At 31.9% G+C, this 16,641-nt stretch overlaps 1 protein-coding gene across 4 annotated transcripts in view; it reads left to right on the top strand.

Annotated features, from left to right (window-relative positions):
• Nucleotides 1–16,045, top strand: part of LOC129005824 (ubiquitin carboxyl-terminal hydrolase 30 homolog) — a 62,411-nt gene extending 46,366 nt beyond the window's left edge. For 3 of the 4 annotated variants that reach the window (XM_054434836.1, XM_054434835.1, XM_054434833.1), the window contains exons 10-11: nucleotides 2,746–2,854; nucleotides 10,197–16,045. In XM_054434836.1, the coding sequence (XP_054290811.1) occupies nucleotides 2,746–2,854 (109 nt within the window). In that variant the 3' untranslated portion in view covers nucleotides 10,197–16,045. Of the gene's footprint in view, nucleotides 1–2,745; nucleotides 2,984–10,196 lie in introns of those variants that run through there. The other variant, XM_054434834.1, reaches the window with a different exon arrangement.
• Nucleotides 16,046–16,641: the final 596 nt, after the last annotated feature.

Below are 16,641 nucleotides of genomic sequence, written 5' to 3'. Positions count from 1 at the left end.
AGGAAACAAAATACCGTTTTTACTTAAATTGTACAAAGCTAAGCTTACCTTATAATTTCTTCAACTGATCCATAAGAATGATATATCTATTCGGAGAATTTTTAGGGAGTGTGAAGTTTTAATTCAACTTCAAGAAAGATTTAGCTTAGTAGGCCTACCAATTCAACAAATAACAGTCCTTCCTATAAATAATCATATTTTTTTCATGATCCTTCCTAAAGAAATATCATTGTAATTAATTTGTCACAAAGGGTTTATAATTGCTTTTGATAACATTTTAAATTTGATGTTTAAATTTGACCTATAGTTTGAGCAAACACTACTTTGGAGTACACTAATAATTAGGCCTACTCTCGAAGAGAGCATGAATCTCCAGATGTCCTATTTTACATCCTATATCATGGTCTGATTGTAGATGTCCTAACTAAAAAAAAGTATTAAAATATAACTATTGGAAGAATATAAATTGTAATTTTAGGAAAAGATTATTTTTGGAACTGACAAATTTATTTGTGGATCAGTACTGCAGGGAACTTTGAATGTTGCTGTAAAAAGAAAAAAAAACCACATATTTGGTAGATCAAAATTAAAACTCAGCACTTGACTTAAATTTTTGAAAAAAAAAATTACAGAAGCAGAAAAATTACAGAGATTTGAACATAAATAATTATAACAATATTCAAAGTAAATTAATTATGTTTGGCAGTTATAATTAGCATAAAACTATTACCGTATGCTTAACCCCTATGAAAGAGCACACAGAACCTAAATTTCTTTGGAGGTAAAAGTGCAAAAGCGAAACATCGGTGTCACAAATATACTGCTGTGAAATGAAGACCTTGGGTTACAAGATGAAAAGTAAAAGAAATCCATTAAAAAAAATAATAAGATTTTAAAAGACCAAATTTTTTATATGCTGTCATCAGTGAGCGTAAAAAACCGGGATCAATGACTAGAGGGGAGAAATAGCTATTTACCTTACAAGTGTAGTAAGAGCGTTTTTACATCACGCAGGTGAAGGTTGTGCAACGAGCGGAAGCGAGTTGCATAATTTACCTAAGTGATGTAAACACGCTCTTGCGTAACGTGTAACGTACAAGATTTTACCTGACCCGACAATATACAGGAGGTTACGAACAATATTAATCATTATCCATTTCACTCATCTTCTAACAGTAACGTTAATTTACAAACAAAAGCTAGGTTAGGAAAATTCTTCAAAACATAACAATAAAATTCAAGAGCACAGCTGATTTCTAGCGTTGAATGTCGTTGGCTCCATAGAGGTTTATTTTTTAAGTTAAGCACTCAATGTTATTTAAATGGGTTTCATTACATCACCGAGTGAGTTTTTGATACTTTACATCACTCGAGAAGTAAGGAAGTTGTATACATCACGCTTGGGATAGGGAAGTTTAACATGGCGGGTTAGGTAAAATTGCTTTACGTAGCACTTTAACCTAAGTAAGGTCATAAATGTTTATCCCACTTTTGTTTAGTTGCATACTTTTACATTAAAAAGTTGTTTGTTATTATTTTACTATCCAAGCGATCACATTTTTATGGTTTGTAATAAATATATTTATCCAAAATGATTAAATGTGTCTGTTTATGATATTGTTTTATTGATTTACCCCAGTTTACCACAACTGAGCACAGGTACAGTTAGGGATGGATGGATCTTGAACTTCTGGGAAACTTGAACAGAAAATATATTTTCAATTCTACATTTAATTTGGGATTAAATTTGGCTTGGGACTGGGTTTGTTGGCGTCGTGAGTGATGGTTATGACGTCTCCGCAATCGTGGGAGATGTCCATGATGGTTTCGCGAACTCAGGAGACGATAAGGGTGTCCATGACTGGGGTAGACTGGTAGACATTCATGATTTTGCCTCAATGGTGGGAGATGTTCTCGATTTTTCAACTATTGCGGGCAAAAATGATAATTACCTCCATGATTTTGGTAGATTTTGAGTTCACCATTATGATGCATCCCCATTCACAGGTTTATAGCCATGATGCATTGTGATAGGTACATATTACAAAATTGATTACTAATCCTAATACTGATTTTCTACTGATAACCACATACCTTTGCTAGGACTAACCTACACAGAAATATAAATACCCACCACGCTCAAATCCATACTCAATTCCACCTTCCTCAAGCAGTACAATACGCATGGGCTTGCTAATAATCAACTTGTTTTTATAGAACAGTAAAACTTTGGACTGGGATTACACTTTACCATTACTGGAATAATCATGTATGTTGTGTAAACTTTCCTCGCAACCCTCGTGAAAGCGCTAAATTAAACTTTACTTTTCTATGTGAATTTATGCTTTTTATAGATTGGTATTTTAACATAATGATTTAGATTTCTACTTATTCTTAAAATTAATATAGCCTATAGGTAGTAGCATTGACTATACACAGGATCTGTGTATAGTCAATAATAGTAGTAAAAAACCTAGAGCAAAGTAAAAATTCTAAAAACCTTTTGTAGGTTTTAGTGCTTTTAGGATGGTTTGTGTTGCTGATACACCCATTTGAAATACATGGCTTATGGGGGCTCCGTATGCACGGTGAATGAGGAATGGAGTATATGCGTAGTTTATTAATGTTAAGTAGGTAGCTGATATTCAATTTTTAGAGACACTTTCTAGGGGGAAAATGATGATTTAAGGAAGTAAACATTGGATGATTAGATTGTATGATACTAATGCTAGTTATAACTTGCAGGTGGTACTTAACATCAGATGAATCAGTGACTTCAGCTACATTAGCAGGAGCTATGGAGGCAAATGCATACATGCTCTTCTATGAAAAATGTTCAATGACTCCTACTTAAGTAAGCTAACATTTTTATAACTCTCTCCATAATATTTCTTTAACATATTTCAGTTCAATTTTGTTCAATATAATAAATTAGTAGCCTCAGATTAAGACGCAAGTTTAGAAATGTTAAATGTGTTTGCGGTTTATCGTACATTATTTGTCCAACTAGTGGAAATGAATAAATGATTTATAAATAGTTCTTTTTCTTATCACTGCATACAAAATGATGATCACATTGTCACACCTGTAAACAGTACGCAAAATAGCTCAATTCCACTTTGTTCATTCTCGCTTGCTAAATCTGCTTATTTTACTATTGGCCTTTCTATAAAACCCTAAAATCCGATAAGCAAATAAAAACATAACCTAAATGGCATTTTATATACAACTAAAAAGTTAATCAGTGTGTTATGATGAGTTAAACATGGGGATAGGAAAATTTTTGGTGAATTATGAGCACAACACAAACCGTCATTGCCATATTCAAAATGTATGGCCACACTCAGCTAAAGCTTCGTGGGGTCATCTTCAGTATGAGCGACAATGACTATTTTTCTCTCTTAATACACAAATAGCTATTTCTAATGGAAAACTAAATAATACCCGAGTGAAAATTTAAAAACGTACGTTTTCAGGAAAAGCACTTTGCAAATTCTTTTCCCCTTTTTTCAAAACTTTTATTATTTTTTTTATTTCATTTACATTTGAAGTTTCATAAAAAGTCCATGGTAACGCAATATCTTTGGTAGTTTCTTTTTAAAAGAGCATCTTTAGTTGAAAAAACACAAAATCCTGTCACGACCATAACGGATGTTTAAATGAATATTAAAAATAGTTAATATTATTTTTATAACTATGTTTTGCTATAAACTAATTTACTTTTATGACCATTATACAATAAAAAGGTCACTGAGCTTTTGGTATATTTGGTCTTTCTAGAAAAAAATAAAAAAACTCAAAAAATTTAAAAAAAGCCAATAAAATCTTTTTAAGTTTGTATAACTCCGAAGAACTTACCTGAGACCCGAAAAATCGTTATGTTTGTATAGAGGTGTGCTTCTTTTGTGTATAAAACATTGAAATATGACGATATTTTAATTTTTGAAATTTTTATGATAGAAATCATAAACGTGATGGTCAGGGACAAGAAGTACGGTCGTGAATTGTCTGGAATAATCTAAATCTTTCTAAACAATCCTTCAATTATCCTGTTAGTTATAATAAAAATATGTGTTTCAATTGAACTAAACTGTTCAATTTACAATTATATTAAAGTTATTGTCACGACCAAACACGCTATAATCCATAATGCTGGATTGGTCGTGAAAAAACCCGCGATGGTCGTGAAACTTTGGTCGTGAAAATACGTGTTATTTGGCTCTGTTCTGGGGGTAGCCCTGCACCTCATGTTCGAGGATACAAAGTGGACTTCTACGTTAATCTAGCAATTGAAATATCTTATAAACAAAAATTAACACCATGTCTACTTCATCGAATGACTACGTACGGTCATGGACACACCAAAATTACAAAAAACACAATCTTTCCTTTATTAATCTTGTAATTCCTCCTTTCAACTCGAAACGACCGGCACTACAATCCTGACGTACATCCCGAACTAGTCTCTAAAACCAACTGACTCCATCGACGCCAGGCTTGCCACTGTCGTGCTCCAAAGTTGAAAATTTTTCCCAAATGGTCGTGACGCCAAATTGAGGGACAGACTTATTTTGTCATGGTAGTCAGTTTGTAATGACAATAAAATTATAATATGCTCCTTTTTTGTAAGTTTAATAACCATTGATGACATAAAAATATGGCTTTATATATTTCGGCATGAATAATTAGTCTAAATACAGTGTGAAAGTTGGAAAATGTACCCTAGGGACACGTCATGGTCGTGAATTTCGAGACTTTAAAAATACGAAAAAAATACCTAGAACCTATTTAAAACCAAATAAATGTATGTAACATGTTGCCCCCGTCCCAAAAAATATTAAAACACATAATAATAAACTAAAAATCCAGTATCTACGAAGTAAAAGGCCAGGGACATGAAAACGTACGTTTTTAAATTTTCACTCACCCCCACCGCAGAAAACCTGCATACAAAGTGAATTTCCATTACCTGGATTATCTCTTTAATACTTCCTTAAGATTGGAAGAATTATTTCCTATATTAGTTTTAATACGTATTTAGGTTTTCTGCTACAAAGAAGGTTTTTTTTTAGCAAATTTCCCATGTAGGCAAATAAGCTCACTGTAGATCTCATGGTAGGACCTAAACCCAGGGCCAAATTTACTTTTTACTTTCTCGCCCTATACCATAGTATATGGAGAAAGTATTGTTTTTGTCAAAACTAAATTTTTGAGTTTGAGTTTTGAGTGGATATATTCGTTTTGCGTCCCCCTGGACCCATAAAAGTGGTTTTCGAAGTGATGTCTGTGTGTCTGGATGTGTACAGAGCTAGGGACTACACTTGTGGTCCGATTTCGATGAAATTTGGTATGTAGGTTTTGATAAAATTTTGTATGTTATAGTCTTTTATATTCTGAACAAAATGGTACAAATCCCATTTCTTTAAAAAATACGGGTTAAAAGTTATTGTAAATTATGTTATTTTCTCATAAAAACCCCATAAAATAACGGAAAAATTGGATTTTTCCAAAAATGGCCAGAACAATTTTGATAAAAATATTTAGTATGTTATAGTCCTTTAAATTCTGAACAAAATTGTACAAATCCCATTTCTGTATATTTACTCTCACCGCTTACACATGATAAAGGTCGTTGACAAACTTATGGGAGAAAGTATGTGTCAGAATGCTGATAACGTTTATTTGTTTTGATGTGTAAAATTTAGTTGCCAAAAACACCATCTCTCAAATTCATAATATATATATATACAGGGTGTCCCGTAACTCTCTGGACACTTGTATATAGCGTTATTCCTTAGGTCAAGACAAACACATTTCACCATAGGAACATGGGTCTGTGGTGTCTAGTTTACCGACTGTCGGTATTTATGTGTTTTTTACAAAAAAACAATTAACTCCTAAACGGTTTGAGATACAGCTTTGATATTTTGCAAAAATGTTAATCTTTTTAAGACCTATTATCGTTAGAAATTATACTAAAAAATTATTAACCGTTTCAAAATGGCGGCCATTTAAAATATTTGAAGCCAAATTTCACAAAAACCGTTAACTTTACAAAAAAATTGCAAGAGACAAAAAAGTTTGTAAATTTTATGTAGTTTTCAATGATACCTGATTTGTTAAGATTGGATAAATAATAACAGAGAAACGTGTTGTTTTCTAAATGTATGATTACTTTTCTCCATTTAAACAATGCTAATACTCCTTTTACGTTGTTTAGCATTGTTTAAATGGAGAAAAGTGGTCATGCGTTTAGAAAAGAAGACATTTCTCTGTTATTATTTATCCAATCTTAACAAATCAGGTATCATTGAAAACTACATAAAATTTACAAACTTTTTTGTCTCTTGCAATTCTTTTGTAAAGTTAACGGTTTTTGTGAAATTTGGCATCAAATATTTTAAATGGCCGCCATTTTGAAACGGTTAATGATTTTTTAGTATAATTTCTAACGATAATAGGTCTTAATAAGATTAACATTTTTGCAAAATATCAAAGCTGTATCTCAAACCGTTTAGGAGTTAATCGTTTTTTTGTAAAAAACACATAAATACCGACAGTCGGTAAACTAGACACCACAGACCCATGTTCCTATGGTGAAATGTGTTTGTCTTGACCTAAGGAATAACGCTATATACAAGTGTCCAGAGAGTTACGGGACACCCTGTATATACAGGGTGTCCCGGAACTCTCTACCAATATTTTAGAGCGTTGATCGTGGGTAAGAAACGTACCTAAATATCATATTTAAATTGTCCGGAAGTCCTTAGTTACTCACACAGCCGCCATTTAGTTTTTTTCTGTTATTAATTTTTTTCTAAAGAATGGTTAAACATACGAAATGGAAACTTTGCACAAACATTTATGACAACTAGACAACGCTACAAAAAAATTACGAAGATTTTTCAAATTCATAAAACAAAATGGCGGCCATATAAAATTTTCTTTCTTAAATAACTCAAAAACCATTGATTTTACAAAAATTTTAAATGACCGCCATTTTGTTTTATGAATTTGAAAAATCGTGATAATTTTTTGGTAGCTTTGTCTAGTTGTCATAAATGTTTGTGCAAAGTTTCCATTTCGTATGTTTAACCATTCTCTAGAAAAAAATTAATAACTGATAAAACAAAATGGCGGCTGTGTGAGTAACTAAGCACTTCCGGACAATTTAAATATGATATTTAGTTATGTTTCTTACCCAAGAGCAATGCCCTAAAATATTGGTAGAGAGTTCCGGGAACTCTCTCGAAAAAATTCACAGGATTATTCCTTGGGTTAATACATGAATATTTTACATTATAAACATGGGTCGCCGGAGCCTCGTTTTCCGTCTGTCTGTCTGTATGTGATTTTTATAAATAACTTTATAACTCGAGTTTGAATCGAGGTACAAACTTTAAATTTGACACACTTGTGTATTTTAACGTTATACACAAACATGCAAAATTTCATTTCGTTGACTATAGCCGTTTCAAAATGGCGGCCATCTAAAATCTTTGACCTCAAATTACATGAAAACCACTAGAGTTACAAAAAAAACACAAGAATAACAAAATTTAGGAAATTTTATGCCAAATCAAATGACACCTAGATCTTAAAGATCGGACAACAAACAGCTGAGTTATACATTTTTAAAATAATTAATAATTTCTTTACTGGCTTTTAATTGGTATTGTTTATTCTTAAAAATCATCTGATACAGAGTACATTACGTAACCTTAAACAGATCTCAATAGTTAAGGTAAAAATAGGACAATTAATACATTTACCATCTAGTAAAAAAACTAAATGTTGTTGTTAGAGCAAACCAGCTGTCTTACATTGTTGTAACAATTTAGAAAGGAACAGTTGATTTTAAAGAATAGACAATAACAATTAAAATCCAGTAAAGAAATTATTAATTAATAAAAAATTAATGACTCAAAATAATCATGTGATCATCATCTCAAAATCATCTTTCCAACCAGCTGTCTTACATTGTTGTGACAATTTAGAAAGGATCAGATGATTTTTAAGAATAAACAATACCAATTAAAAGCCAGTAAAGAAATTATTAATTATTTAAAAAATGTATAACTCAGCTGTTTGTTCTCCGATCTTTAAGATCTAGGTGTCATTTGATTTGGCATAAAGTATCCTAAATTTTGTTATTCTTGTGTTTTTTTTGTAACTCTAGTGGTTTTCATGTAATTTGAGGTCAAAGATTTTAGATGGCCGCCATTTTGAAACGGCTATAGTCAACGAGATGAAATTTTGCTTGTTTGTGTAACACGTCAAAATACACAAGTGTGTCAAATTTAAAGTTTGTACCGTGATTCAAACTCGAGTTATAAGGTTATTTATAAAAAACACATACAGACAGACAGACGGAAAACGAGGCTCCGGCGACCCATGTTTATAATGTAAAATATTCACCCAAGGAATAATCCTGTGAATTTTTTCGAAAGAGTTCACAAACACCCTGTATATATATATATATATATATATATATATATATATATATATATACAGGGTGTTTGGTACTCAGAGTGAAAAAAATTTTTTGGTGTAAGTACAAAGTAAATGCAGTATGATGATGCATATAAAATGTCCCAAGTCTAAAAATTAGCTTCCCAAAGAATTATTTTATGTTTTTCAAAAATAACTATGTTTTTAAACTTAATACAGCTATTTCTCAATTACCTGTAAATGGATTTGAGTAGACAATGTCATTTTCGTGTTCTACATTAAATTTTGAATAAGAATAATACAAAATGACAGAGAATCAGTTGTAAAAACTCCATCGTAAATAGATTCAAAGATAAAAATTAAGATGTCTGATAAAAATGCAAAAAACATTGGTCAATTGCATTTGTTCACACCCTGTATACAGGAAAGTGTCGGAATATGTTAAAAACTGCGCCATTTTATAAGCTTTCCAACCATATGCTACACTATTGAGGTTTAGATATTTTTTTGTTTATTTTAGTGGTTTGAATGCCAGAAAACAGGGAACTTTTTTACTGTTTTTACTGTTCAAGCTGAAACAAAAATACAACTTTAGCTTAATACATGCTGACTTTCTATGTTTTAAATGATAAAGACGCCATGCTTTGTAGTCTTCAAACCACAAAAGCGTACATAAGCAGACAGAAAGCTCAATGGTGTAGCATATGGTTGGAAAGCTTATAAAATGGCGCAGTTTTTAACATATTCCGACACTTTCTTGTATACAGGGTGTGAACAAATGCAATTGACCAATGTTTTTTTGAATTTTTACCAAACATCTTAATTTTTATCTTTGAATCTATTTACGATGGAGTTTTTACAACTGATCCTCTGTCATTTTGTATTATTCTTATTCAAAATTTAATGTAGAACACGAAAATGACATTGTCTACTCAAATCCATTTACAGGTAATTGAGAAATAGCTGTATTAAGTTTAAAAACATAGTCATTTTTTAAAAACATAAAATAATTCTTTGGGAAGCTAATTTTTAGACTTGGGACATTTTATATGCATCATCATACTGCATTTACTTTGTACTTACACCAAAAAATTTTTTTCACACTGAGTACCAAACACCCTGTATATTATGTGTATGTGTGTACAATAACTTGAGTAAAAATTATCCGATTTTGATTTTATAGAGGAGAAAATTGGTTTTTTCTCTACCTATTTTATTACCAAGATCAGTAATAGCTATCATTAAGTGGTACCTATTAAAATTAGGTTCAGAATTTCTAGGAACTGAGCATGTTTAATTAAGAAGCAACTTAAGCTACAATAATATTAATATTATTTTCAAAAAAAGTTATATCTGAACTAAATACTCTGTTATTCTATGTAAAGAGAATTATAACAGACGGGATTATGACAAATGAGACACTTCTTCCTAAGTACTATGTAATGCAGTTGTAAGCTCGTAGTTGACTTTGTCGGCTGCTAGGCTACTACTGCGTTTTGGGTTATGGCCTGCAAATTGATCGTGTCCCGTCTCTTATTATATTTATAGGGCTTCCTTTTTAGGTTTGATGACTCACATATAACATGAATTAGCAAAAAAGGAACAAGGGAATATAATGAAACAACATGCATAGTAATAATTTGAATGTATTTATACTTTATATTCCTCTGATAATACTTTTAAACACTTGCCATCATGCAACTTAAAATTTATAAAAAAGTAATAATATTTATGGTCTTTTTCAGATACAAGGATTTACCAATAGAGAGCAATAGACTGTGATGTAGACTTAATTAGTAACTAATGTTTGTCATTTCATAGTGGGTCATATAATTATTTTCTTAGTTTGGGCTTTGTTACTGTTTCAAAATGCAGGGTGATTAAAAAAGAAGTAAACAACTTAATACGTAGCCTATATAAACTAAAAGTTATGTTGTTTATGTCAGTGTAGTTGGTACAGTGGATAGTTAAATACCTGAATTTTGATTTGAAACAGCCGATTGTTGTCAACAACGCAAACATTCTGTAGAGTTTCAGAGTTAAGTAAGTATTTCTGTAAAAAATTGCTCTTAAACTTTTAATGAAATATTTTTCTGGGCTTGAGTTTGTAGAAATTTTATCAGCTACTGTTGATTTAGGACTCATTGTAGGCCTGATAAATCTATATAGAATGACATAAGAAGTTCAGCACTAAAGATTGTTGAACAAATAATAAACCATTGAGAGGCCTGAGGTAACTGCTGTTACTGTTGCACTTACTCAAAAGAAGTCGGCAAGGGAGGTGAGTTTAAAATTCTACAACCAATGGTTTTAAGTATAATGATCTTATACGTATTATAAGAAAGTATCCAGATGAGAATCTCCCGATGCACTTCACATCATCAAGCTAATGTTGCAATGTCCTCCGCATTGCCCTGATTTAATTCCTCGTTATTTATATTTGTGGGATTATGTGAAAGACAACAAGTTTGTACAGCTTTTCCTATCAAACCTTTTGCTGCTAAAGAGAAAGGATTGTTTCTACAGTAAAGAATATTGATCAGCTCACTCATCAGGGAGTTTGGACAATGCTAAAAAATGGATTGTATTATTCTGTGCAAACCAAAATCCACACTTTAAACTTTTGTGATCCATGGAAAAAATTTCAAGAACTATTTTCAGAAAACATAAGATGCATTCTTCTTGTATAACATTATTAGAACATCAAAGTTGTTTATTTCTTTTAGAATCGCCCTAATGTTATGTTAAAATCTCCTGGTTTATTTATAAAGTGTATACATTTGTATGACGTAATTAATGTCCAGTGTACGTTACATTGCCATATTTATAGAAAAAATATTTTCCTTTATCCACACTGTAGAAAACACCCAAAAGCTTTAGTTTCTGCTACATCAGAAATAACAGTAGTCTCTTGGATAGGTGAGTTTTCTAAAATAAAAACAGTTCTTCCTTAACTCGTTACTCATTTCAATAAGTTTCATTCTTGTTAAACAACTGTTTCACATTCAGTTAAGGTGTTGTGGTCCAGTGGGCTGGGCTGAAATATTCCTCCCAATACTGATTACTACTAGGGATTGACGGGTCACGAATTTTTGAGAAATTTGCAAGATTAACCCTTTAACTGGAAGCGGGACTGTAGTCACGTTTTGGTCAAGGTTTTGGTTAACTCCAAAAAAATTGGTTAAAAACAATTGTAAAATGGAATAATTTTGCACAGCAGCTTTTGATTTAAAACACTATAAAATATGCATTTATAAAATATATATACATTTGTATGACGTAATTAATGTCCAATGTACGTTACGTTACCATATTTATAGAACAAAGATTTTTCTTTATCCACATTGTAGAAAACACCCAAAAGTTTTAGTTTCTGTTACATCAGGAATAACAGTAGTCTCTTAGATAGGCAATTTTTCTAAAATAAAAATAGTTCTAAAATAAAAAGGGTATTTGCCCTTATAACCATATTATATATTAATATTATACTAGCTGTTGTACCCGTGCTTTGCAACGGGAAGAGGACACAAACAAAATTATAATACTGCACCCTGTTAATAAACCTTATAACTTTTTAATGCTATTTAATATAATAGAACCAACTTGTGTAGTTGAAACAGCTGACAAAATTCTTTTGTTCCTTTTAAATATGATTAGGCCTACTCATAAGGTTAACATGGGAAACTCCAGAGCCACTGGGGCGGAGCCCAAAATGACTTTTGATATAAAAATGTGTCTGTATGTTAATTGGGAATGTGAGCTATCATCACACCAAATTTCAGCCCGATCTGACCAGTATCTTTTGCGTTTACTTGTCACAAACATACATCCATACATCCAAACTTTCTCATTTATAATACTAGCAGAATACCCGTCCTTCGTACAGGGGTTGCGTATAAGTATAAAATGCTTATTGCAGTTATACTCATGCTTTGTGTTTGCATTGGAAGAGGACACGGTTTGATAAAATTTGATTCTTTTAATTTACGGAAGCTATAGTATAACACATATACCATAGCAATAATGTTCTACCCCTACACCTAAACAATAAAAAAGTAAATTTTCGAATATCCGCACAATATCAAAACATTATTTATATATTAAAAACATAAACTTAATTTTAAACAATCCTACTTTAACAGTTCTTATTGTGCATCACAGCCTTTTGTTGCGGTTTGGTTCAAATTAGCTATGTTGTCATGAATTAAAAATCAAATAATAGTGCTGCACCCTGTTGGTGAACCTTATAACTTTTAATAATATTGAATATCATAGAACAAATTGTGTAATTGAAACAGCTGACAAACTCCTTCAATCCCTTTTAAATATGAATTCTCATAAGGTTAACATTGGAAACTCAAGAGCCACTGGGGCGGAGCCCGAAAGGATTTTTGAGATAAGAATATGTCTATATGTTAATCGGGAATGTGAGCTATCATCATACCAAATTTCAGGCCAATCCGACCAGTAGTTAAAGCGTGATTGAACTTCAAACAAACAAATAAACACACAAACTTTCACATTTATAATATTAGTATGATTATTATAGTAGGATTAATAAAGGGGAATAAATTTACTTTCATTTTATATAGTTGGTATTCGGGTGTTATGTGTTTGGAAAATAATATACATGTTGGAATAACAAAATGTATTTCTAAAAAAAAACATAAAGATTTATATTAAAGTCATAAAGATCATTTATGACATCATTTACAGTAATGATCATTTTCCATGAACAACTCTTACTTCATTTGATCTCCAATGTTATTGCCTTTACAAAAGTGTATTCTTCCTACATTTCTTGAGATCACATTTATTTGGGTTTTGTTCAGGGCCGGATTTCCCAATAGGCCCGGTAGGCCCGGGCCTCTGGGCGCATGGTCCCAGAGGGCGCACAGCCGAGAGTAATTTTTCTTATACCTAGCTAGGCTCTCTAAAATAAAAAGTCATAGTTGATAAAAAAACTCCAAGGCATTGTGATTCTGAATTTCATAAGATGAAATAATTGTTAGGGAATGTAATCTATTTTCAGAATCATGCATCAATTTCATTACAAAATTGGTAAATATCAAAGAACATTGGTTATACGGGAGTAGGCTCTAGGGATGTTGACGATGACGAGCGCCCAAGGGGTATGCATGCTGGCTCGGGCTCGGTACTACTGGTCAGATTGATTAGGGGCGCATGCGTACTAGACATCACTTCACCTCAAAAGTTAAGTCTTTTGATTAGTTTACAACAATCTGCAGGATCAAGTTAAAATATATAATAAGTTCTGTTGAATATCAAAACAACATGTATTTACCTTTAAAATTAACTAAAAAATATTAATCTCAGTTTGCATTGGATTTTAGAAAAATTCAATACCCTCCAAAACATCAGTAATGCTGTCATTTTCTCCTCAGACCTAAGTAAGGTCGGTACGGTTAGCCGGAATATTGCTCTGTTTTGCTTTGGAAACCACTCTGCATATTTAATCTAGATGTAGTACGACCATAGATTACTCAGACTTATATAATTATATACTTCAGACTTATATAATTAATTACCATAGATATTACTCAAGTCGACTTCTTATGACATTGTTAATTCAAAGTTTTTCATGGGTAGTTCATGTTGGTACCACTGGACGTTAGTTTTGACGTAATTTAGAAATTTTGTTTCCATTATTTTAGGGTAAGTTCTATGATGTGTTTCAATTTCTAGTAAAATAACCAGGAGACGACCTATTTTTAATCATTAGATCGTTTTATTTTGGATAACTAGGTTTAAACATAGATAAAACATACTCCTCAAAATAACAAGAATTGTTTTCAGCTAAAATGGTGACAAATCGACTAAAGGAGCAGGTTTAATCTATGGTATGACGTACTGTATGGAGTTCATGTTTTTTGGCCTGGAATTGGAATCAATGGCCATGTTTTTTTGCAGGAATGCTCGGGTGGTTGAGTTTTTTTGTTTCAGTCCCACCACGGCCACAAACGTGAGCATTTATTAAAAGCATAAAATTGCTAAATAACGTGTTTAAGACAGCATTTTGTTAAGGCTAAACAAGTCAATTCTTAAAAAAAACTTGCTCTGATTCCAAAGAGGAGTGTTATTCAAGCAGTTAACTTAGGCCAATGGGAATTATATAGTTTTTAATAAAGGTTTGAAGAAATGTGACCAGACTAGGGGGCGGAAAATTATTTGGGCCTAGGGGCGCAAAAATGCTAAATCCGACCCTGGTTTTGTTTGAAATGTGGAGCACAAAATTGTAAAATTTTCCATTTTTTCGATTTAGGTCATACATTTATAAAACAGAAAGGTAATTGAAATACTTTTACATTTTAATGTTGGAAAATAAATTCCATAACATTTTGTATATCTTGAATTTTGAGAGAATTTGAGTTCATGCAGCAAAGTTTTACACATCCAATATTAGAAAAATAATTTTTTTCTACCTAATGTAATGTCAATACATACGGTTTTAAATATTTATTTTGTTGCCATTTTCAAATTCTTAAATTTCATTACGAACAATTCAAGTAGGCCTATACGGTTCAATAGGATTGCTCTATTGGTTTAGTTTATATGAATTTCCAAAATATGACTGCAAAATCACCAAAAATGCCTTGCCGCTCCAGAAATTGCCAATTGCCAGATGCAGGGTTAAAAAATCTCGTTAGTTCAAGCAAAATTGACTTTACCCTGAGACGAGATTATAGACAAAAATTAGAAGATCTTCATAAAGGAAACGCAACATTAACACGCATCTGTGTTGCGGATTATTCCAGAGACTTTCTCAAGATAGTTTTTAACTGTGTGCATCTCAAAAATCGGTTTATCTGGTGTGACCCTGGTCCCGTCTAGGCTATACCGGATATAATAGGTTTTACTGTATATGCTATCATTATCACTGAGATCAGAAGTAACATGGTACAAAGCTACTACAATTTTCTTTCGTCTCTTATAGACGGTTTTTTTTTTTTTTTTTGTGATACAGTATTTAGTTACAGTACATGTTACAGTTTTACAAGATGTCTTATTTTATTTTTTTCTTATTTAAGGTTTTCATAACTATTTAAATAAGTTTCTGTAAGCTTTTGTTATTTTGTACACTCTTTTTGTATCAACCTTTGTTTGTAATAAATAGCCTACCGGTACTGTAAGTTACCTATTGTACTTACGGTGTTGTTTTAACAGTGCTATTTATTAAACATTGTGAAACTGCGCAAACGAATTATTAATTCCCAAAGTCAATGCCGATAGTTATGAGATCTATAATCTCGTCTTGAATTATTGTGAGAAAAAAGAATCTCGTCTCAAACTTAAAATCCAGTCTCTTCCATCCCTAATTACTAAAGGTGTTGACACATTTCAATTCTCAAATCGTGGCAAATAATCAATCAGAATTAAGATTTTGACAAGTGAAAGATTATCTCTGTGTGAGTTCTGGAATGGTGTTGAAGTTTCACCAGAGATTGTACTGTTTGGAACATTCTAATAACAAAGTTAAATCTTATTATAATTAAAACCATGTTTCTTTTTATATCACTTTCACTAGAAGTGGCTTAAAATACCTGTATTATCGGTAATCCAATCAGTGGCAGGGGGATGAAACAATGGATAGTTTTGCCCAAGGTTTCTCGTCATGACGAAAATTTTAAGTATATGGTTTATGGGGGTGTGACTTGTAGTTTTCTCAAAAGTTCATGGGTACTTTTGGCTTTATATATAGATATAGATAATGGGTATTAATTTGGAATTTGGGATACAGTCCAACCTCAGTATAACGAATCTGAAGGGACCGAACTGAATATTCGTTATATCAAGGATTTCGTTAAAATGACGTTCGTTATATAGAGGTTAGGTTTGCAGGAATTTCGCTAAGTCGAGGTTCAGAACCAGCGTTGGTCAATATAGGCCGGGTTTTGACCTAATTAAAACACAATTTAAGAAGCATAGGCTACAATACTTTACAGTTCAGTGTTCATTGTACAGTAGAACCTTCTGTATCCAATAGTCAATGGTAGAACCTAAATTATCCGGCATAATAAAGGTGAGGGATCTTGAATATTGCGCAATCATGACAATGGCATTGACCGTGGTACAGGTTAAAAACTGTAAGTTTAAAATCACAGCTTGTTTTAACCCTCCTAAAACCTAGCCAAACACTGCATTGCGTAGTCATAAACCATGTAAAAAACA

This window comes from Macrosteles quadrilineatus, unplaced genomic scaffold (assembly GCF_028750875.1).
Source record: "Macrosteles quadrilineatus isolate MER2022 unplaced genomic scaffold, UCM_ALF_1.0 Scaffold_36__1_contigs__length_1205136, whole genome shotgun sequence".
Classification (NCBI taxonomy): Eukaryota; Metazoa; Arthropoda; class Insecta; order Hemiptera; family Cicadellidae; genus Macrosteles; species Macrosteles quadrilineatus.
The sequence above is the reverse complement of the archived record's forward strand: the minus strand, read 5'-3'. Positions and strand labels throughout refer to the sequence as shown.